The sequence below is a fragment of the Monodelphis domestica genome, chromosome 8 (genome assembly GCF_027887165.1).
Source record: "Monodelphis domestica isolate mMonDom1 chromosome 8, mMonDom1.pri, whole genome shotgun sequence".
NCBI classification, from domain to species: domain Eukaryota; kingdom Metazoa; phylum Chordata; class Mammalia; order Didelphimorphia; family Didelphidae; genus Monodelphis; species Monodelphis domestica.
Genome location: NC_077234.1, coordinates 57,599,310 through 57,624,476, shown reverse-complemented (window position 1 = coordinate 57,624,476; position 25,167 = coordinate 57,599,310). Strand labels below are relative to the sequence as shown.

The 25,167-nt window shown below is 37.5% G+C and overlaps 1 protein-coding gene across 1 annotated transcript in view; it reads left to right on the top strand.

Moving 5' to 3' along the window:
* The window catches only part of LINC02618 (long intergenic non-protein coding RNA 2618), a 42,724-nt gene that overhangs the window by 5,023 nt on the left and 12,534 nt on the right, over window positions 1–25,167 (top strand). Inside the window, exons 3-6 of the mRNA XM_056808485.1 lie at window positions 1,578–1,726; window positions 4,399–4,539; window positions 6,256–6,453; window positions 23,364–23,543. Of these exons, the coding sequence (XP_056664463.1) occupies window positions 1,578–1,726; window positions 4,399–4,539; window positions 6,256–6,453; window positions 23,364–23,543 (668 nt within the window). The remainder of the gene's footprint in view (window positions 1–1,577; window positions 1,727–4,398; window positions 4,540–6,255; window positions 6,454–23,363; window positions 23,544–25,167) is intronic.

Below are 25,167 nucleotides of genomic sequence, written 5' to 3'. Positions count from 1 at the left end.
ACAATGTGAAAAAGACAAACTTGAAAGACTTGGAATTTTGATCAGCACAATGACCAACCATGATTCCAGAAGACAAGGGATGAGGGAGACTACCTAACTCTTTGATTTAAAAAAATTTTAATTAGCATATTTAATTTTCTTTTACTCCTACTTCACCCCATTGGAAAATAAAGAACACTCTTGTAATGAATGCAGTTTTGCATTATCAAGCAAAACATATTCCTACATTGGCCATGTCCAAAGGTATGTCTCATTTGCATCTTGTATCCATCACCTCTGTCAAAAGGTGTTTAGCATCCTTCATCACTGATATTTTAGAACTGTGGAGGGTCAATGCATCAATTAGAGTTCTTAAGTTTTTCAAAACTGTTTGTATAATGTAATTTTGTAAATGTTCTCCTGGTTTTACCCACTTCACTTTGCATCAGTTCATAGATGTTTTACCAGATTCTCTGAAATTATCCGTTTCATCATTTTACATTTATATAACACAATTTGTTCAGCATTTCCTCAACCAACTGGTATCCCCTTATTTTCTAGTTCTTTTCAACCTCAAAAAGAGCTTCTATAAATATTTTTGTCCATGTGCGCTCTTTTCTTCTTTCTTTGATCTCTGAAATATAAATCTATCAATATGTACATATGCATATGTATATATGTTTCTCTATTCTATTTCTTGTGTTCATAAATGGTACTTCAATTTGCCCATGGGTATGTTCTCCATGTGATCAGATTTCAACCCCCTGGACACTTATTATCCGTATGATCTTAGGCAAAGCATTTGACCTCTAGAGTATGTACCTATATAAACATATATACACACACAAACACTATATACCAATGTAAATGGTATTGCAGAGTCAGAAGGTATGTACAGTTTAATAACTTTTGGGTCATAGTTCCAAATTGTTCTCTAGAATGACTGGACCAATTCATGCCTCCACTAACGAGGCATTAAATATGTTTGTTTTCCCATAGTAACTCCAACATTTATCATTTTCTTTTTTTATCAAGTTTGCCAATCTGGTGGCATACAGAAGAAGCTCAGAATTGTTTTACTTTGCATTTTTAAATTATTAGTGATTTAGAGCATTTTTTCATATGGCTATTAAGGGCAAGTGAAATTTTTTAAAATCATAGAATCTTGACCAAGAAATGGCAAGAGCTCAATTAATGGGGCTCTGACTCTAGGCAAGACCATACATGAGTATCTAAAGATTATATGAGGGGTTGCTAGGTGGCCCATAGGATAGAAAGTCAGGCCTGGAAATGGGAGGTCCTGGGTTCAAATAAGGCAGATACTTCCTAGCTCTACAACCCTGGGCAAGTTACTTAACCCCAAGTGCCTTGCCCTTACAACTCTTCTGTCTTGGAATCAATACTGAGTATTGATTCCAAGACAGGAGGAAAGGATTTTTTAAAACAATAATATTAATAAAAAATTAAGGTTACATGAAAATAGGAACAATAATGTTAAAACAATTTACCTTTGAGCATTTAAGCAATTAGTTATATTTTGAATGAATGAAATATAGATTTCAATCACTAAATATTTATTTCTTACTTTGTGTTCTCAGGCCATACTTCTAGAGCTGCGAGGACGCACTATGTACCCATTTTCTACCCTAGAAATCATTAACAGCCAAATGGACCTGTGGTCGATAGAGAGGCTGGGCAAGTGTCTTCTTTCAAGCAATTTGCTCTCAATTATATTGGATTACAACAAGTAAGGAAAAGAATGTGAAAGTTACATCCTGGTAGCTAATTAGGCCATTAGTTCTCCTTGCCAAATAGTCATGAGTGGAAGGTAAAGTTGCTAGGAGATATCATCAACATCCTAAGGGAATAAATCTGCCACTCAAAGCTATTACAAGGAACACTACACCCATGAAAGTCTGGCTCCTTGGAGATACTACTGTGGGCTTCCAATGCACTCTTGCACTTGAAATAATTGCTCTAAATATCTCCCTGAAAAGCCAGAAAACAAGACATCTCAGAAAACCCATTTAGATCCCAAGCCAGCAGCTCAGCTTCTTTCCTGATGAGTGGCAAGTAATGGTAAACTCTCAGCAGGATGGGCTCACTTTTCAGGGGTGGAACTGTCTTCTATCCTTTCATTGATCAAGCAGAGTAGCCAGTAGTAATGTAAGGGGCATTGGACTCAAAGCTAAAAGACCTGGGTTTGAATCCTGGCTGTATTACTAATTCATTATGGACCTTGGAGCAAATCACTTCATCTCTATAAGCTTCACTTTCCTCAGCTGGATTAGTTATGGGAATTAGACAGCAGCATTCCCTTGTCTGCTCTGGCTAATGCACACCCCATGGAATGCTGAGCCTGTGCTGGGGATACACTAAGAGGAAATATGGCAGCTGTTTACTGTCTCCCCTCTCATTATCCCCCTAGAATAAGAGACTTGAAGGTTTAGAAGAGGTCCATAGACAACCTGAGTCAGGAAGACCCACCTCTGATACATGCTTGGGAGCAAGATCCCAAGATTCCACCTTCATGACATCTCTTGGCTCTAATCCCTGCTCTCCATTCAATGACCGCCATCCTTGTCGTCTCTTGCCCAGATAGGGGCAGTAGCTGCCTTCTATGTGCAGATTGTACTTCTACTCAGCTGCTCTTAAACTGTTTAGTTTCGTTCAATTCTCCACTCACCTGCCTCTCCTGGGACCCCCTCATTGTTATTAACTTCTTCCTTTTCAAATTGTAAAGTATGTTTTAACCTACTTATCCCCTTGCATGCTCTAGGAGGCTCAAGAGCCTCGGGATGGAGTTTTGTGCATTTTTGCTTTGGTTTGGGTTTTGGTCCAGTTGTGATTTCATAGGTGTAGGGAATTCTCAGTGTGGAATCTCCTTCCACCAATAGAAACCAATTGTTCATCTAAAATTGAAAGTAGTTGCCTGGGACAGAGAGATGCTAAGTGGCTTTCCCTCTATCACACAGCTTGTCATTGTTCAGTGGTCTCCAATTCTTTTTTTTTATTTGAAAATTTTTATTTAATTAATTAATTTAGGATATTTTCCCATGGTTACATGATTCATGTTCTTTCCCTCCCCTCCTCCTGCCTCCACCCCCCACCATAGCCAACACGCAATTAGTGGATCCAATTCTTTATGACCTCATTTGGGGTTTTCACAGCACAGATACTAGAGTGGTTTCCCAGTTCCTTCTCCAGTTCATTCTACAGATGAGAAAACTGAGGCAAACAGGGTTAAGTGACTTGTCTAGGGTCACAGAGCTAGATAGTATTTGAGCCTGGATTTGACTAGGCTGGGCACTCTGTCCATTCTGCCCTCTAAGCTGTCCATACAACTACTATGTGTCAGAGGCAGGGATCTGAACTCACTGACTCTGAGACTGCTTCTCTCTTTATACATATTTGATACTTAGTAAACTTCACCTTTGTTGAATTGAACTACAAAGCTGGAAAGAGTCTGACATATTTTTTCATTCAAAAACTTGCCCAGCTAAATTCACTAATTTTTCTTTTAACTCGGGCTTTATTATAAGTTCACTTTCACAAATTATATCTTAAGACAGATGGATAGCACATTGGAGCTAGATAGCACCAAGCTTGGAGGTGGAAGGTCCTGGATTCAAATCTGACCTCAGACACTTACAGTTGAAGAAACTGAGGCAGAAGGCGGTTATGTGACGTCTCCAGGCTTACTCAGCTAGGAAGAGTTCAAAGCAGGATTTGAACTCTTCTTTTTTTTATTCTGGGTCTAGCACTCTCTGCACTTACCTAGTGGAAAAACTCACAAGACTCAATCCCTAACCAAGGAAACCCCTATTAGAGATGGAAATGTTTGCATAGATTAGTGAGTTTCAGATCCTGGGGAAAGGGAAGTGATTGAATATTTGAGGGGTGCAGGGATTGGGAGGGTACTAGTGGAAGAAGAAACAGTTATCTGGTGCAAACTTCTCATTTTACATGGAAGGAAATGGATCCCGAGGGTGCTTAACAAAGTAATTATCCAATGGGAAATGCAGGATTCAGAAGGGAATTTGGAGTCAGAGAGCCTCGCTTTAAATTCTGAGTCTGTTCCTTGCCATTTATATGGCTGGTCAAATTGCTTAATCCTGTCGATTGCCACTTCATGAGATCACAGATTTAGCTGAAGAAGGAAGGCATCTCAGAGGTCATCCAGCCCATTCCTTCATTCCTTTCCCCTTTTCCCTTTTGCAAATGAGGGAATTGAAGCCTAGAGCTGCCCAAAGATACCCAAATAGTGAGTATCAGAGCAAAAATTTGACCTCAGATTCCAAATCCAGCACTCATTTCATGGCCACCCACTAAAACGAAGGATCAGATTAGATCATTTCTAAATTCCTTTGCAGCTCTAAATCCTATAAAAAGTAACTATCTTGTTCTTTCTGTTTTAAGGTTTGGAAATGAGGAAGTTGATATTCTTATGGCTGGCCTGGAAAAAAACCAAAAGCTTATGATTCTTAGCCTCCGTTATTGTAATCTGGGACCAACCAGCGGCTCAAAACTGGGCCAGGCAGTTAGTCAAAGTGCCATTTGGTAAGTCCTTCCATCCACCTAGCCAAATGCTCTGGAAGCTTTTGTTCATTAATCTTTGTGTTTTTCTGCTTCTTGTTTCTAGACTTGGCCATGAATCTGCCTAGTTTTCCTTTATGATCTTATTCCCTATTTCTAGATTCATGGTTATGGGCAGCTTGTCTTGAAATCAAGCATATCTTTTTAAAAAGATCATATGTAATGTAATGGATACTCAAATATTCAAATGGATCTGGGATTACATCAATTTGAGTACTTCCTCCAATAGAGTATCACATCCATGAGTTTCTACCTGTGTACCTCCTGTCCAAATCCTCCCATTAGTTTACCACAGGGAGTCCATCCAATGTGCTGGGTGCCTTCTTCCCTTTCTCCTGAAATTGTAAAAAGCCTACAGGGCATTCTGGCTCTCTTCCTGTTCTCCTAGCCCCTGCAATGTGAGAGCTATCTTCTCTATCATGTATTTCCCCCATATGATCCTTTCTATCTCCTTCCCCAATTATGCCCAGGTTACTATAGATGTCAGTCAGTCAATATACATTTATTAAGGCTCTGTGTGGTAGATACAAAGAAAAGCAGAAGAAAATCCCTGCCCTCAAGGAGCTCACAGTCTAATGGAACAAACAACAAGCAACCAAACAAGCTACATAGATATTAAATAAGAAAAGCAGCAGAAATCAGGGGGACTGGGAAAGGCTTCTTGTAGAAGGTGGGATTTTTGCTAGGACTTGAAGGAAGCCAGATAAACCAGAAAGCAAAGATGAAGAGGGAGAGACAAGATCTGTCTTGGATGGAAAAAGGTGGATGGATTGCAATCAACACCAGTGGAGGGAATACTCACATTGATGAAGTCACAGCTCCACTGGCATCTATGTTAAAGTCTCTGTAATGTGGAAGTGTATTAAAAATCGCCTTTTTTGAGAATATCAAAAGATAAATAGGTCTTCAGTTTAGAGTTTCTTTCCAAACTACATGAAGGAAGGAAATTTATCAGTACTCAATGGTACCTCTCAGCAAAGTCCTACACTAAAATCCTTTCTCTCAGGCTTGACCTTTTCTTTAAGCATGTTTAAAAGTCAAGATTGGTATCTGAGGCCCAGGAAAATGGATAAAAGGTATTCACTAAACTAAGAAAGAGAAATAACTGAGTTAAGATCCTTGCCTTTCCCATTCCCCAAATAAGGATGCTTTGACCACACATAAAAGCAGTACCTTCTTACCCCAGTTTGAAGGGATTAGGGATTGTTCAGGAAGGAGGTCTCTTTGAAACTAAGAGATTTTAGAAGAAGATTAAGTGGCTACAGTTCTATTAGATGGTCTAGATTATTAATTAATCCCAAACTGAACTTTGCAAAATAATGATCTTTTCCTTGGTCAAGATCTGCAGAAATATTATCTTGATTGTCTTGTGTTAGAGAGCTATCCAAAGACTTGAGGAACCCCTGACAATTTGGATAACTTCTGCCTGAGCTAGAAATACTTGGATTTAGAATGATGTTAAATTAATTATTGTTTCTGGTAGACTTGTGCCTAAAATGCAAATTACAATATTGATATTTTTTTCAGGATGACTATAAAATAATGTATTGAAGTTTAATTCAACAATCATTTAGTAAATGCCTCCTCTACTAAAAAAAATATAATTCTGCATTAGTTGGTGCTTAGAGAGAGTGAAAATATTTAAAATTTTTAAACTTTACTTTGCCTTTTTTACTCTAGTGAACTTTATCTTAGTGGAAATTACTTACAATGTTCTGGGGCCTTGGCTCTCATCGAACCTATAGCAGAATTTGCAGAAAACCAGGGAAAAGATAAAGCAACAAAGCTTTTACAAGACAGAAGGAGTCCATCTCAACAAATGCTTCAAGGTAAATTGGAAGTGGAGGAACACCTGGTCACTCGGGCACAAACATTCCAGTAAGGACTTTTTTTTCTTATTTAATGTATTTATTCATTTGTAAAAAAAATGTTATTCCAATGCAGAAGAGTTTATGAAAAAGTTCATAATAATAGTCAAGGCAAGACAACAAGCATTTATTAAACTCATACTATGTGCCAGGCACTGTGTTAAACTCTGAGGATACAAAAAAAAAATAGTTCCTGCCCTCAAGGTCTTGACATTCTAATGGGGAAGTAAACAAGTAGGAATATTCTGGGTAGGCAGAAGGTTCTTTGAAAGTAGGAAGCTTTGGGGGCATCTGGGTGGCTTAGTGGATTGAAAGCCAGGTCTAGAGAAGGGAGGTTCTAGGTTCAAAGTTGGCTTCCGTCACTTAGCACCCATAGCCTAGTTCTTACAGCTCTTCTGCTTTGGAACCAATATATAGTATTGATTCTAAGAGGAAGGTAAGAGTTTTAAAAAAGTAAAAAGTAGGAAGGCTTTTATACCTGAAGGGACCTGGAATGATCTCATGGATTGGTGGGATTTTACTGAAATCTTAAAAGAAGACAGAAAGTGAGGTAGAGATGAGGCAGTAGAGTAATCTAGGCATAGAGGACCAACATTGGAGATAGAATGTTGTGAATGATTTTCAGGTGTTAATAGTTCACACTTACATGGTTTCTGTATCCACACAGCTTTGCCTACAGTTTGTTGTTGTTCAGTTTTTTCCAACTTTTCATGATGTCCATTTGGAGTTTTCTTGGCAAAGATACTGAAGTGGTTTGCCATTTTTTTCTCCAGCTTATTTTACAAATGAAGAAACTGAGGACAATAGTGTTAAGTGACTTGTGCAGGGTCACATAGCTACTAAGTGTCAGAGGCTGGATTTGAACTCAGTTCTTCCTAACTACACTCTCAGTGCTCTGTGTACTGGTCCCCCAGCTGCCCTTTGCATATGGTAGACACTTGGATTAGTAAAAGCTTTCTTCCCAGTGATCATGTGACTAGGTAGTGTGAGTAATAATCCCACTGATATAGGGGAATAATTGAGTCACAGTGGGGAAAAGAACACTAGCTCACATAGACAAGAGAACTAAAGTTCTTTTTTTTTTTTGCTTCTTTCCTTTATAATATGCTCTCCCTATGCACCCATGAGGAGAAAACTAACCCAGGTGCCTTGTAGTCAACAGATATGTAATCAGAAATCGGCCTTCAACTGGGGGCTTCTCTTTCTGAAAATGGCAAGAATCTCAAAAAGGAGAACTTCCTTTGAAGTAATTCAAACTCAGGCTAAACTCTAATTAATCAGTGACAACCTGACCCAGTGTCCCAGAAAAGCAGAATCTCACAGCTCTTTGCTTAAAACCATTGCTCTAATGCCAAGAGAAATGGAGTTAAGAAAAGTCAAGTGCTAGAGTCAGATCTTTGCCAGAAATATATAAATATCCCTATGACTACTGGAGCCCAGCAAATGTAGTATTTATGGCCCATCGAAAGGTTTTTCAGGGATGACTCTGAGATGGGTGCATTTGTTCATACTGAATAGTATGCTTAATCCATAAAAAAAGGGGGAGGAAATTGGAAGGCAGTCTTTATGATCATTCCTTCCTCTGAGCAATTATTTCCAACATTACATTATGCTTACACCATTTTCCCTTTTGAAATGGACATAGGTCTTTTTTATGGGATGAAGGCTTCATTGCTTTGAAGTTGAGTGATATTTAAATTCTTGGCAATAGCCTTGATACCTGATGTTTTCTGTTCACCATTAGGAATTGCAGCCAGCTCTTGGGGCCATCAATTAGTTACCTCCAAACAGCCTGAAAAATCTGGGAGATCAGGGTAAAAGGCAACAATAGCATTCCATTACAACCATATGCCACATCTTGCTCAATCATTCCCCAATTGAGGGACCACCCCTTAGTTTCTAATTCTTTGCCACTATAAAAAGAACTGCTAAAAGCAACTTTGTATAAGCGGGTCCTTTCCCCCATCTCTGATCGTGTTGGGTTAGAGACCCAATCGGGTTATTGCTGGGTCAAAAGGTATACATACTTTTATGACCCTTTGGACATGCTTCCATGTTGCTATCCAGAATGGTTGTGTCAATTCACAGTTCCACCAGTAGTGTATTAGTGTCCCAATTTTCCCCCTCTCTTCCAACATTTATCATTTCCCTCTTCAATATTAGTCAATCTGATAGGTGTGAAGTGGTATCTCAGAGTTGTCTTTGCATTTTTCTAATTAATTTGATTTGGGTCACTTTTTCATATGACTATAGGTAGTTTTAGTTTCTTCATCTGAGAACTGCTTGCTCATATACTTTGACCATTTATCAACTGGGGATGTGATTTGGCTTTTAAAATAGGGTAGACTCCTATTACATTTTCCTGGAACTATTTCAGAAAGGACAGGGTATGGAATCAACCTGGTTTCTAAAGACATGGCACACAAGATGGCTGAACCTGTAAAGATCCATCCAACCTAAAGATTTTTAAAGAGCTTTGTTTTCTTTTCAACACAATTGGACAAAAGGAAAGTCAGATTTTGACTCAATTCCAAAAATTGGAAGGATCCTATAAGGGGAAAAAGAGGTTATTTTTTAAAGGGTTGGACTTAATTATTTAAGAGTGTGGTCGCCAGGAATTTAATTAATTTCAAAGAGATTTTATTTACAATTTACAAAATGTAGAAAGAGTGAAACAAAAAAATCAGAGAGAGGATAAGGTAAGATACCTAACCTGAGCACTAAGTAATTTATTCCCAGGCCCTCTGGGCAGGGAGAATTAGTTTCAGCCAGCCTCTACAAAGCCGAGGAACTGGGAAGTATCTCTCAAGAGTAGGTCTCTCCAGAGGATAGGTGTTTTTTTTTTTTTCAGAAAAAAAAAACCAGCAGTTAAGAGTCAGTCTTTCACTCATCACGTGTCAGTCCAGTCAGCAGATTCTTCTGCTCCTCTTCACCAGCCTCAACTCCAAAGCATGGAGAATTCCTCCAGTCTCCACTTCCAAAAAATGAAGAACTGCTCTCTCACAGGGAGTTCCACTCCAAGTATCCCAGTTCCAAGTCAAACTCCACTTTTAAAGACATTTTCTCTTGCAGTTACTTCGCCTAATTCCACATCTACCAATCACAGCTGACACTGTGCTCTAAGATTGCCCAGAAGGCAGTTAGTTGATTCTGATTCATTACCCACTATCTCACACATGGGTCACAGACCTCCCACTTCATGATTAAGTGGGATATTTGCACTATTTGTGATTAGATCTAAATGGGCAGATCTTCATACTTAACTTTTAAGTACCATGTTTGCACTTTTTGTGATTGAATTTAAAAATAGGCAGGTCCCCATACTTAACTTTTAAGTAAGGTATTTACACTTAGGGGAATTAAAATCTAAAAGTAGACATGAGTTACAATTTAAATCTTCACAATCAGGGAAGAGCTAAGTACCTTCATTGTTACAATCAGGAGAGTGTCAAATCCAATCTTCACAAACCATAAAGGTGAAAAATATTTCAGGAAAAAAAAGATTTCTCCTCTCCCCAAAAAGGTATTTTTGTGTCTGTATATTTGGTTTTGTGAGGAAGAGATTATAACACCAATGAGATTGGCAAATAAATGCAAGGAAATGGAAGCTTGAAGGAACTGTCAATCAAGGAGAGAAGGAAGGAAGATTTCAAAGAAGAATCTGGTCAGGGAGGCAGTTAAGAAAGCCAGCATCTGAAACTGGTTACTTTTTCTTCTTCTCTTGGACCCTGGAGAAGGAGCCAACAGACAAACTGCTCTGGATTCCTGGCTAGTGACTTAACATTGAAAAGACTGGAGCATAGCTCTGAAGAACCTTTTAAGTTATCAACAATATCCCCTCAGAGACAAATTAACTTTACTTCCTTGTATTGAATCTCATAGAAGATTAGGGAGACCCTAAATTCCCTCTTTCCTTCTCCCACCTCCCTAACTTTGCTTCTTTTAAGAATAAACCCCTTTCGGAAAGAGCCATAGAAGCAACAAATTGGGAAACAATATTCATAAAAACCTCTGACAAAGGTCTAATTACTCAAATTTACAAAGAGCTAAATCAATTGTACAAAAAATCAAGCCATTCTCCAATTGATAAATGGGCAAGGGACATGAATAGGCAATTTCCAGTCAAAGAAATCAAAACCATTAATAAGCACAGGAAAAAGTGTTCTAAATCTCTTATAACCAGAGAGATGCAAATCAAAACAACTCTGAGGTATCACCTCACACCTAGCAGATTGGCTAACATGGCAGCAAAGGAAAGTAATGAATGCTGGAGAGGATGTGGCAAAGTCTGGACATTAATGCATTGCTGATGGAGTTGTGAATTGATCCAACCATTCTGGAGGGCAATTTGGAACTATGCCCAAAGCGCACTAAAAGACTGTCTGCTCTTTGATCCAGCCCTAGCACTGCTGGGTTTGTACCCCAAAGAGATAATAAGGAAAAAGACTTGTACAAGAATATTCATAGCTCTGCTCTTTGTGGTGGCCAAAAATTGGAAAATGAGGGCATGCCCTTCAATTGGGGAATGGCTGAACAAATTGTTCAATATTGAACAAATTGAACAATAAAGTGGAGGGATTCCAGGGAACTGAAACAACCTCCAGGAAGTGGTGCAGAGTAAGAGGAGCAGAACCAGAAGAACACTGTACACAGAGACTGATACACTGTGGTACAATCAAATGTAATGAACTTCTCCACCAGTGGCAATGCAGTGATCCTGAACAACTCGGAGGGATTTACGAGAAAGAACACTATCCACATTCAGAGGGAAAACTGTGGGAATAGAAACACCAAAGAAAAACAACTGCTTGATTACATGGGTCAAGGGGATAAGAATGGGGATGAAAACTCTAAATGATCATCCTAGTGCAAACATCCACAACATGGAAATAGGTTCTGATCAAGGACACATGTAATACCCAATGAAATCGAGCATCGGCTGCAGGAAGGGTGGGGGTAGGGGAGGGAGGGAAAGAATATGATTCTTGAAACCAAAGAATAATGTTCTAAAATGATGAAATAAAATTAAAAAATTAATAAAGAATGTAAAAAAAAGTGCCATAGTGTGAGAGTAATCTTTTTTGAAATTTCTGATAACTCACCACATTGAGAAGAGCCGTTAGGATCAACTGAGAGAGAGAGAAGTGGGGTGGGGGGAAGAAGTAAGAATCCTAGTGAGGAGCATCTATTACAATTTTAAACTATTATTTTCAATTTCTCTTTCTTCAAATGCATTCTCCCTTTCAAAGACCTTGTTCTGACTGCTGATCAATTGACATATTCCTTAAGAACTGGTGAGAAAAGATAAGTCAGTGGCTTATGGGTAGTGTTAAATCAAATTCAGCAAATAGCCTATTGTAGCAGCTGGGACAAGCAATCCCTATTATGTCTGACTAGGCTAAGAAAGAGTTATGGTTCCCATGAACATTAGAGGGCAGGAATGTCATTGTGATGCACAACCAGCAGGAAAGAAATTAGAGCTTAGGACAGTTTTCCACAACAGTCCCTTGGAATCATAAACTTTCTTAGAGAAAATTCTTTAAGAATCCATCCTACTGCCTCTAAGACAGGCTACAGCTAAATTTGTCTAGTTACTTGAGACTCCATCATATTGCTAAAACACATTCCAGAAAGTGATCTCAAAGCATATGAAACTAGTTTTGATTTTTTATAGCCCAAGAAGGTTGTCATTATTTGTGATTCAAATATTCATTGTCCAATTTGCTGTACTCCATCTTCCATCCCTCCTGAACTGACTTTTCCTGAGACATTTTAAAGCATGGGATTCCACCCTACTTTCTTCTAAACCAGGGATTTTTAATCTTGGGTTCATGAAATTGTTTTTAAACATATTTTGGTAATTGTGTTTTAATAAAATTGGTTTCCTTTGTGGTCCCATGTATTTTATTCTATGCATTTAAAAAACTATTCTTAGAAGAGATCCATAGACTTTGCCAGACTGCCAAAAGGGTCCACATTGCAAAAAAGGTTAAGAACTCCTATGTATCTTTTTGTCACTTTCTGTAGAATGTAAGAACAAAATGGAATGGTTCTCAAAATGGAGTAGCTGTGACTCTATACTGTCTAACTTCATGTATATATGGAGGCATCCCTCCTCTGTCCTTATTAGTTTAAAACTCTTTTAATTAGATTTATATGACACCTGACAAAAGTAAGTCTCACCAGCCTTCATTATATATTCTATCTCTGACCAAGAATCTGCCATCTCTGCACTGTAAGTTGCAATCAAGGAATCCATGTCCCATTCTCTTCTATCACCTTCTTGCTCAGGTGCCCACTTCCCAAATCAATTTCTCTCTTCCTCCTTCTTGCCTTTAATGGATCCCACTGAGAAAAATATATTGTGTAACCCTCTGGATTCTTGGTTATTGCCCAGACTCCATAATGATTAACAATAACTTCTGGGTTGCTCCAAGAAATGTCATTTGTGCCTATTTTGGTTCACAGGCTATAGGTGGTTGTTGTCATTTTGATATGCTTTGGAAGGTTCTCTGTTTCACCCTGGATACATACCCCACCTTCTGGGTAGGCACTTGTTGCCACATCTTGCTCTAATATTCTCTGATCTTAACATTCAAACTGGTGTCATTGCTTCATTCCCAACCATCTTTTAGAAGCTCTCCCTCCACACTGGCTTCCTGTCCCATTCTCTGCAAGCCCCCGATGGAATGACCAGGGACCTTTGGCCAACAGTGGAGGTTGCTTAATTCTCTCCATGATGGGACTTCACCTTCTGCATCTGGGACTGGTCTCATTTGTTCCTTAACTATTAACAAATGGGCTTTGCAACCTTTAGCCAACAACAAGCTATTCAGATGATATTCCACCCAAGAGAGCTCACAAAACCCCATTACTCTGTCCCTAAAAGGAACAAAATACCTTTTGATACAGTGGAACTCATGGAAGAGGTAGGAAAAAGAGGGTTGGATTTTGAGGTCTATAAGAAAGGAAAATTCAGAGCACTTTACTGCAATGCCATTATTAATAAAAACAGAACAACCTGGCAACACTGGTAAAGAATTTATGATCTTAGCAACAAGGGAAAATAATATGTGTCTGTACTGATTAATTGCCCATATTGCTCTCTATGCAGTTTGGTGGCACAGTGGGCCTGGAGTCAGGAAGACTCATCTTCCTGAGTTCAAATGTGGCCTCAGATACCTACTAGCTGTGTGACCTTGGGCGAGTCTCTTACCTCTGTTTACTTCAATTCCTCATCTGTAAAATGAACTGGAGGAGGAAATGGCAAGCCACTCCAATATCTTTGCCAAGAAAACAAAGTCACAAAGAGTCACCCATGACTGAAAAACAACTGAACAACAAAAGTGCTCTATGCAGACTATATTCCAAAATACTTTTCTGCTGATCATGTCATTATTCATTGGAAGAAAAGGGCCAACTTATGATCCTGATAGTTGGCAATGAGTTTTTTCTTGGTCTTTGACGAGCTGATGACATAAGAAAGAAAATTCCTCAAAGCTGGGGTTGCAGGTTTTGACTGTGAAAATGCCTGGGATACAGCTGCTATTTCTGTTTTCTTTTGCATATCCAATCATATTGCTTGTTTTGACCTGATTCCCAACAAAGAATTCTATTCATGGAGCAGAATAAATGATCTCAAGATCAGTGTGGGTACTTCCAACACATAGAAAACATCAAATGTGTGTACTGACAATTCTAGACGATTTGATTTGAGCAAATTATGCTCTATCTGCTAATACTTTTCCCCTCCTTGAAATTTAGTTTGTGGCACCATGGAAATAAATTAATTTACTATTTTTAAAAAGTTTTCCCTCCATCTGTGGCCCAGAGAGGGAGTCCAAGGCAAGTCCTGGACACAGAGCATTTAAAGAGTAGGGGGATTCAAGCAAGAAGCATCAGAGATTTAGATGGTTTTGCAGCCAGAAGAGATCTTAGATGCTCTCTGGCCAATCCCATCATTTTACAGATGAAGAAAGTTAGAGCTGGAGAGATTTAGTGACTTGCCCAGATTTGAACCTAGATACTCTGAGTCTAAACCAGCTTCATTTTCACTACTCCATCCAGCTTTGAGAAGCTAAAAAAGGACTTAAGAGGAGGACTAGCCCAGCATCCAGAACATTGGAGCAATAAGCGAGGCAGTCTCAAATACCTTGGGCAAGAAGTAAGAGTGCCATCGTTGCCTCCAATCTTGGAATCTCTGAGTCTCAGTTTCTACCTCTATACAAATAAAAACAATGACCCTGCCCTGCCTCTCCCAGAATGCTGTTGTAAATCTCTGGTGGAATGAAGAGTAAAGGATATTTTGTAAACCATAAGGAATTCTATATGCAACAGTTATTATTATCCATTACATGGGAATGGGGAAAAGAGAGGCAGAAGATTGGTAAACCAGAATAGGACTTAATCTAAGATAGGAACCTTTTCCTAACAGGGGAGGGAACGAGGTCAGGTCTGGCAGGGGAGATGACCTGTCCTTGGCTTTATAATGTAGGGAAAGGAAGGAAATCAAGAATTATTCCAATGAAAAATGTCCATATTTGGACAAATTGGAGAATTAGACTCCTGGCAGCGTGTGGAATTTTGGAGTCAGAAGACCTGGGTTAGCAATTTGGCTCCACTACTCACTCCCTAGGGGACTGAACTGGATGACCTTGGAGATTCCTTCTGGTTCTAAATCCTAGGAGCTCTGATCCATGACCTGTGGTAAATCAGTGACGTGCCCTAGACCTTAGTTGCCTTACCTGTAAAACAAGGGATTGGACCTATTGAATGCTGAGAATTTTCAAGCATTAAATTCTAGGTTGAGCCAGATTGGATCTCAGAGAACCCTTTAAGCTCTATAGTATATGCTATGTAAAATTGCCCGGCTGTTTCCTGTTCAAATAATCAGCAAACAAGTTTTTATTGATATCTTATGCTTCTAATAACATCATAGTCATTCCAAGTATCTCTTCCTTTCCCCTTCCCAGAGAACCAGCCCAAATGACTAATAGCATTTTTTAGAGAAAAAATCTTCCTTCTCTTTTCAGGAAAATATCTTAAATAAATAAAAATAAAATATGTAATATTTTTACAAATTGTTATTATTATAAATATTATGATGATATAATATTATTACAAAAGAAACCAATTTTGCTAAAATTAAATTATTAAAAAAATTAATATAAAAAAACAAGTAGGAGGGCAGCTTAGTGGATTGAGACCTAGAAATGGGACTCCCTGGGTTCAAATCTGTCCTCAAACACTTCCTAACTGGATGACCCTGGACAGGTCACCTAACCCCTAATGCCTGACCCTTACCATTCTTCTGCCTTGACACCAAAATACAGAATTGATTCTAGGACAGAAGAAAAGGGTTTAAAAAAAAACAGGTAGAATTATACAGTGGGAGAGTGCTACACTGGGAATCAAAAGGAGCTGAATTCAAATCATGCCTCAGATATTTAGTTTTGTCACTTTGGGAAAGTCAGTTGACCACTCAGCCATCTGTAAAATAAGGCACCTACCTCACTGGGTTGTTAAGAGTGCTTTACATAGGTTATCTCATTTGAAGTAACACATAAAAAAGAACTTTGCAAATCTTAAAAGACTATAGAAATGGAAATTATTATTATTATTATTATTAAATTCATGGACTCCAGGATAAAAATCTCTGTTCTAGCTAGATTTGGAATCAGCTTGGAAAAAATGAATTAAATCTATTTTTCAAAGGAATTGAGGGAATAGAAGAAGGGATAGAAGGTGATGTCAAGGATTTTGACATTGATGACAACCATTCAAAGGCACAAAGACCAGACTTCCAAAGGGATCTATGATGCAAAAAAAATAATGAGATGGACAACATTAAAATTTTCACTCTGCCTCTTAACCACTCTTTATGACCTAAAACCGAATCCCTTATTCTCCCTGGGCCTCCGTTTCCTTATTTAAAAAATGAGGGTTAAATAAATAAATAAAAATAAAACATAAAGGTTGCTTCCAATTCAAAGATGCTGTAAAATCCAAAACACATTTATTTTATGGTTTGTCAGAGTTCATTCATTAATTATTATTCTTCCAGCATTCTTACAACAGTTTAAAAATATCCAAAGAACCTTATTACTAATGTGACTAAAACAATTGATTTTTTTACAATCACTAAGTTATTTGCTTCTCCCTTGGTTGATGGTTTAAGAGTTCCACTTGTTTCAAAATAAAAGGGTCAGACTGAGGTGATTCACATTAACCTTCTGAGCTAGAGGTCCAGATGTTTTCCATTTGGTCCCAACTGGAAACAGCCAAGCTATTTTTATTCTGTATTCTTTGTTGACCATAGGCTTTTGGCTTGCTCCTTGGAAAGTTGTCACAGTTTTACCATTCCAGTTAAAGCCTCTTCGTTCAGGATCCTCTCTGGCCCCCCAAACGCTTAATTCTCTCTTTTTGACAATTTTCCATAAACTAGCCATTTGTAAGTTGACATAAGGAAAATACCCCATTTCTACACGAACAGAAATGAAACATCTGTTTGCTGAAGCCTCAGATCTTGCTTCAAATTGCCCTTGACTCAAATAATCTTTAGACTTGAAAGAAAGTCTTCTCTTTGTAGAACGCTGTAGAATACAGATTAGACACTGGCGTGAGAGCATAGAGTAAGACTCCTGCAGTTTTTCCTTTGAATTGGAAATCAAATAAGAGATCAGAGCCTAGACCACAATTACAGTCCATATCATTTCAAGCTGTCACTTGTAGACCCAGGCTGGCCCATCCCCAAGTCCCATGGCTCTTTTTAACAGTAGAACTCTAGAGATGGGCGTTGGTAGCCCTAGAAGATGACTACAAACAGGATGCAGGCTTATGCCCTGTCCTGGACCTATTCTCAAGTCCTCGTCCATTCGGAGGCTATATTACCCAAACATGATTTAATTATTGTGGATAGCCTTCCCCCATTGGAGATCACAGACTTTCTCTGCCTCAACAGACAGTCTCCATTAGTCTCCAAGGCCAAAATAATTCTCTTTCAATTTCTCAAATAGAGCAAGTATTTTTTTTAATGGAAAAAACTATATGAGATGAAGAAAAGGAAAGCAAGTAGAAGCAAGAGAACATTATAGAAAGCTACAAACCTAGTATTTGAAGAATAACTTGTGAATGTCTGCCTCCAGAAAAAAGAACAGATATGTAGAAACACAAAAGACACAGTTTATATATACTTTTTTTTTTTTGGCAAATGGTATCTTCTCTGGTGTGGAGAAAGGAAGGAGGAAGATACCTAGGAATTTTGGTGTAGCCAGTAAACAAATAGATTAATTTTGACATTAAATAATAAATAATAAAATTAAAATAAAATAAAACAACTCCCGAATGCTCACCATGAAATAGTTCTCTTATCTCCCAAGAGTGAATTCCTCCTGAAATTTCCATTTTGTGAAGAAGCCCAGGCCAATCTGATTCTACTCCTCTGACTTTCTGGACTTCACATTCCTGCCTCCAGGCTGGGTTCCTGCCAAAATGTTTAGGACACTTTAATATCAAATTGTTTTATCACCACATAAGGCAAAGATATATCTTTAAATAAAGTGTCTTTCACCTTACTGACAGTAGAATCATCAAATTATATATCTATAGATTTAGAGCTGGAAGGAACGTTAGAGGTGGCCTATGTTCAACCTCATCAGTTTACTTTGAGGAAAATGAGACTTAATGATGTTAAGCAACTTGTCCAAGGTTACACCAGTGGTAAGGAGCAGTGGTAGAATTTGAACCCAAATCTTCTGACTCCAAAATTAGTGCTCTATCCTCATCACAACACTGCCTCCCATGCAGTATACTCCATCTAAAATATCACTGGAATACAAAAAAGACATGGAACAAATTTAAGAGTCAAGATATGTCTTTTCAAAATGAATTTACTAGTTCCAAAACAGGAAACAACTAGATTAAAGTCTGAGCTTCTTTTGCTGAGTATTTAATCCTTGATAACAGCAGAACAATGGAAAATTTACTAGTCTAACTTCCAAGTACTGAGTCATGAATCATCCCATAAATCTGCACTTTGCCCACCAAAACCTATAACAGCACAAATGTCCTCTCTGGCTTGTAAACCCACTTCCAAAAGACAAGAAGGATGTGCTTTGTACCAATGGAAGGAAGTCATCCAAGGATCTCTTTGCCTGTAATGGCTCTCCAGGATTTTAGAGAATTTCATGATTTCAGAGTTGGAAGGACCATCTAGCCTAACCCATCCTTGAAAAAGAATATCTCCATATATGATAAATGGCCATCCAGCCTTGGCTTTGAGGACCTCCCATGATGGAGGAGCCACTATCTCCTGAGGAACATCATTCAGCTTTGGAATAGATCTCATCATTCAGAAGTTTATCCTGATATTAAATCTAAACTTGCCTCAGTATCCTTGACTCATTGCTCCTAGTTCTGCTTTCAGAGGCCAGCTGGGAACAGGTCTAATCATCTTCCATATGTCATGCCCTAATAAGCCTTCATTTCTTAGGGGGAAATCCTTTTTTTCCTTCCTTCAGTTTTCATAGGGTATAAACAAATTTGAAGTCCTTTACCATCCTGGTTGTCTTCCTCTAAGACATTCTCCAGCTTATTGATGCCCTTCCTAAAATGTGGCACCCAGAACTAAATGCAATACTCCAGATACAGTTTAACCAGGGTATGTTATGAAGTGGGAGGGAGGAGGGGGAGAGGGCAAGGAACAAGTATTTATTGAGCACATATTATGTACCAGACCCTGTGTTAAGTGCTTTACAAATATTTTCTCATTTGACCCTCACAACTCTGGGAGGCAGGTCATCCTATTATCCCCATTTTACAATTGATAAAACCAAGACAGGCAGAGATTAACTAGCACAGTGGGACTATTGCCTCCTAACTTCTAGATGCTGTATCCCCCTCAATGTATCAGACTTTTATGTTAGTTCTCTTGGTCTCCAAATAATACTGTTGACATATAGAAAGTCCATTAAACACCAACATCTTTTCAAATAATCTGTGGTCTAGCCATAGTTCCTCCATCTTGTATTTGTGGAGCCACGTCTTTTAACTCAAGCATAAGACTTTACATTTATCCCATCTGAATTCCATCTTATTTGATTTAGCCCAGTAGTCTAGTCCGGACTTTTTATATATAGGAATTAATTCAATAGACTGATCATCTAACACCATTGTCTGAAATTTGACCCATACTATCCATTTGATCTTTTATCTGATATTATCTTGTAGCTTCTCTTTTGATTATGTCATTCACTATCATTCACCTGTACTGTATGTATGACTGAATTAGTTTGATGTAGTAATCAAGGGCCATTGTAATGGTTTTCAACTGGGTTAACTTGGAATTGTGAAGAGGTAAGAGAATGGCTCAACTCTAGCCCAGTATTGCAACAATCATATAAAATAAAAGAGGAAGGAAGGAAGGAAGGAAGGAAGGAAGGAAGGAAGGAAGGAAGGAAGGAAGGAAGGAAGGAAGGAAGGAAGGAAGGAAGGAAGGAAGGAAGGAAGGAAGGAAGGAAGGAAGGAAGGAAGAAAGAAGAAGAAAGAAAGAAAGAAGAGAAAGAAAGAAAGAAAGAAAGAAAGAAAGAAAGAAAGAAAGAAAGAAAGAAAGAAAGAAAGAAAGAAAGAAAGAAAGAAAGAAAGAAAGAAAGAAAGAAAGAAAGAAAGAAAGAAAGAAAGAAAGAAAGAAAGAAAGAAAGAAAGAAAGAAAGAAAGAAGGAGGGAAGGAAGGAAAACATGCAAGCAAGTAAAGAAGACCATACAGTGTTGTGTGTGGTTTTATTTCAGCTGGAGTTTCTAGAATGGGGAGAGAGGCATTAAGAGGTTTTAAAGCACCTGAGAAGGCAATTGAAAGTATAACTTGTTTTTCCTTTGAGATGAAGAAATATGAGAATAGGTGAAGTAGATTTGAGTCTGGAAATGCATCTGGGGATCATTAGTTATAGCCAGGAGCTGGTTTTGTACTCTTCTTTACTCCAAGGAATTTGTTTTAAATCCCGAGGAAACTATCTGATTCTGTTTGAACTTTGGTTAAAACCCCATAGCAGGAAATCCCTGTAATAAACAACTTGAGATTCCCTTCTTAATATCTGCAATGCTGTAGCTAATTGTATTTGCAAAATCTTCATGTTTGAATACTTTAAGCAACAATTTCTTTAAAGGTTTGGATAGCTAAAATACAACATAACTATGGTTTTCAAATTCCCCTTAAAATTAATGCAATATACATAGATAACTTTATGGGCTCAAGAAAAGAAAGCAACCAAAGCAGTTTGATTTTAGGGATAGTCAAAAGGCCACTTACCCCTGAATATCTCCCCAACAACTAATAAAATGGCTAAGTGAGAGAGTAGGTCTCAACCCAGCTTCCTTTTGTCATATTAGGAGAGAAAAAAATGTTCTGAAGCAAAAGAACAATTTTAAAAAGACAGGAAAAAAATCATCACATTGTACTTGCTTTGTATATATTCCACACCTATTTATATGTGGATATACTAAATTATCCCAATAAAATATAAGTTTCTTGAGGGCAAGAACTGTTCAGTCAACATACATTTATTAAATGCCTACTATGAGTCAGACATTGTGCCTAGCAATGGAAGATACAAAGAAAGGTATAAGATAGCCCCTGCCCTTATGGAGTTCACAATCTAATTCCTAGCACAGTTCTTTGCACACAGTAGACTTTTAACAAATATGCATTGGATAAATGAATGAATCACAAGAAAAATCATTGAAGTAACTGAAAGAAAAATGAGTAAACAACCAAAATGAATAAATATTTTAGAGCAAAAGAATGTGCTCTTCTTCAGAATAGAGATGTAATACTGATAGAATAACAAAAGCCCCAGAAATGATCATGGATAAATTACATGACCATCAGGAGAAATCTATCATATCAGTTAAATTATTCAAGGAAGAAATAAGACTAAGACTGAGGTTAAAAAGCTCTTAAAAGAGAATTCAAAAAAGTCAACAAGAGAATAGTATAAAACATTAAAATAGGACCTCTCTAAAAGAGAAGATCTATGAGAAAGAGATTAGTAGATTTGCACATCAAAAATGCAGAGAAAAAGAAAGACAAAATCAAAAAGATTTGCAAAAGTAGAACACCTAAGGTCTCTCCAACCAAAGCAACTTATCTTTATTACAGAATCCAGTAATCTGAGAAATAGTGGTTTCCCAGGAAAACACAAATATAATAAAAAGCCTAAATGTAGTTATTTATGAAATAATGCAAGAAAATAACTTAGAAGTTTTGGAAGTAGAGGGCAAAGTGTAATTTAACGGAATTCATATATCATGGATTGAAGGAAACCCCAAATTCAACTCAGGCAGAAACATTGTGGCCAAGCTCCAGGTCTTGAAGAAAAGGATAGAAGAAAATAGGAATGATTGCTTAGTGTTGCCTTTCTCTTTGAGCTTTCTATTTTGTTAATACTATTATAGGTTAGTTTCAGCTCAGCAGTTCTGAAAGTATGATCAGGGGATTCCTTTTATGGGGTCCACAAAGTCAAAACTATTGTCACAATAATAGAGTACATTTCAATTTCTAATGCAGCATATGTCAATAATTATTACTTACATAAACAAAACCATTTAGGAGGGTAGTCCTCAATAATTATTAAAAGTATAAAGAGGTCCTGCAACTAAAAAAGTTTGAGGAAGCAACACTAGCTAATAATTTATTCTAGCTTCCTTTTAAAGACTATAATTTTCTGTCATTCATATAACCTATGGTTACATCAAAATTAATCACCTTTAACTTAGCATGAGAAAATCAAGGCACAGAAAAATTCAGTCCCTCTCAGTTCCACTTTTAAAGAAAATAAAATGGAATTTTGGTGACTCCTAAGTCCCTTAAGGGCAATGGCTGTTTCAGTTTTGTCTTTGTGACCTCACATATAGTAGTCACTTAGTAAATGTTTGTTGAATTGAATTAAAAATAAATTCTGTTCTCTGCCTAAAGGAACTTAAGCAGATTCGACTCAGATCCAAAGAAAACAGTTAAAGAAAAGTTAAAAAAAAAAAGACTACTCAGATTGGGTGGGTAGGGGGATAAATGAGAAGAAAAGTCTCATTTCCTGAGATGAAAGGAAAAGTTTTCATTTCTTTCATGGGAAAGTCTCTTTTTTTATTCAAAGGAAAAACCTTTTTCCTGAGTTCAGACCCTGTATCCCCTGCAGACTGTCTCTGTATTGCTTCAAGGAGGGGTGGAGGAGGAAGGGAATTTTTACAACAAATATCACTTAAGAAAGTTGTGTTCAAAATGAACACTTAAATGGAGATTGATTTTTGTTTTTGGCCAAGGTGAACTTGGCCTGCTGTTGGATCCTAAGTGAAAAGGATTTCCTTTAATGTTCAACAATTCTTGACTTGATTTCATAGAGATTGAAGAATCTCCTGTGATTAGAACAAGGGCTCCTTAATTATCACCTATTTTAGTCATTAGTTAGAGCTGCATTTCTCAAACTTTTTGATCTTAGGACCTCTCTACACTCTTAAAAATAAGTAAAGACTGCCCCGCCCCGGTCCTTTTGTTTATATATATCATATTTATAGATATTTGCTCTATAAGAAATGAAAGCATATTAGTATTACTATGCAAATTGCATTTAGAAGTGCCATGAATCAGCACCACAATATTTCCCCACATTTCTGTATCATCTTCAAGTTTACCAAATGCTTTCCTTACAAGGAACCTATGAGATAGGCAGGGTATTATTCCCATTTTAAGGTGAATAAAGTGGATCTCAGAGAGCATCTGTAATGGCCCTCAATACAGATCCCCCAAATCTAGATTCCTTGAAGTCCAAAGCTCTTCCTACCTCCTCAAAGTGGTTAAAGATGGTGTCTACGGTCACATACCAGTGAGTAACAAAACTAAGTCAAAAAACATGGTCACTTAAGCTAGTGATTAAGACATGGAAATGATTGCCTTCAAAAGACCCTCATTTTCCTTACAGGATTCAAGAAAAACAAAAAAGCATCTTCTGAAATTGGTCCTTGGTTAATCAAGCTGCATTTGGATGATAATGGCATAGATGGAAGAGGGAAAGAAGGAGAAGGGGGCGTACTGGAATTCACTCAACTTGTAACTTAGTAAGTTTCAATCAGGGAACCTGAAGAAGTTTCCTCCCTCTGCCTGATTCAACTGGCTCATGCTTAACTGTGGCCATCATCTTCAGCAGTTCAAGGAGAATCTTTTCCATAATTGCCCATTTCTCTAAGGGGAAGTCTGGAGTGCTTAATAGATAATGTATGAAGTTAAGAGGAAATTCAAACTCTTTTAGCCAGATGGAAATACCCAAAGAATTTTTCATACTGTGGCTGTTGACTACTCCCTACCTGTAGAGTAAGGTAGTATCTGTGGAATAGTAAGTGGAGAGACAGAGATAGATGTGAAAAATATAGGTGATAGAATCAACAAAACTTGGCAAATGTTGGATATATAGGATATGAGTGTAGGAAGGGGCAAGGATGACTCTAAGGTCACAAATTGAAATGACTAGAACAAAGGATTCCTAACTTTTTGGGGTCATCAACTCCTTCAGAAATCTGGTAAAGCTTATGGACTTCAACAGAATCCTATTTTTAAATAATTGAAAGAAATGCTCAATTTGAATTAGAGGTTAATGTAGTTTGTTGGTATAAAGTGGTAGTAGAAAAAATTTGGTTTGTTGTAGTTTTTCCCATCTATGTTCATGTATCTCCTAAAATCTATCCAAAGACCCATTATCAGATCATAAACACTAGGCAGCTAAGTAGAACCATGGATAGAATACCACCCTTGGCATCAGGAAAATTCAAAACTGGTCTCAGACACTTACTAGCTTTGTGACCCTGGGAAAGTCACTTAGCTTTTGTTCCCTCCTCTATAAAATGGGAATAGTAGCACCTTCTCTCCCAAGATCATTGTGAAGATCAAATATTTGTAAAGCACTGAGTACAGAGCCTGGCTCATAGTAGGCTAGTACAATATGAATTCTAGTTATTATTATTATTATTACTAATAATAATAATTTCCTTCCAAGGTCCTTCCCAGTTTTAAGATTCTATTCTACAACCATTTCTATACTGTGATTCTGTGATGAGGGGGGGCAATGTATGGGTGTGTGTGTTATGTTCAGGGAGGAAGAGGAACTAGAAAATTATCAGCTGATTAACTTTTATTTACAGGGATATGGGGGTTATGGATCTGCTACATCTCCAATACCTCTCCCTGGTTCTCTGTTTTTTAGTCATTTCTGTACTTCTCAGTATCAAAGGAAAGGAGATTTGCAAAAATTCATATCAAATATTAGAAGCTCTGAGAAAATTTTACAAAAATATGAGATGGGAAAGAATATCAAAAATGGAATCATCTCTGGATTTCATTTATCTATGCAATCTCTATAATTATTTCCAAATATTTTCAGTTGATTATACAAGGAAACCCAAACAGTATTTTAAAAGTAATAACTATTTATATCACACAAAGTAGTCTCTTTTAAATTTTATTCATTTTCCCCAATTGCATATGAAAACCACTTTTAACATTTGTTTTCTGACATATTTTGATCCAAATTCTCTTCCTCCTCCCTGAGGTAGCAAGTAACATATATTATACATGTGCTATCATGTAATACATATTTCCATATTTGTCATGTTATGAAAAAAGACACATATTGCAAATTCAGGCAAGAACTCTTGAAGGAAATAGAATGAAAAATGGAATGCTTCACTC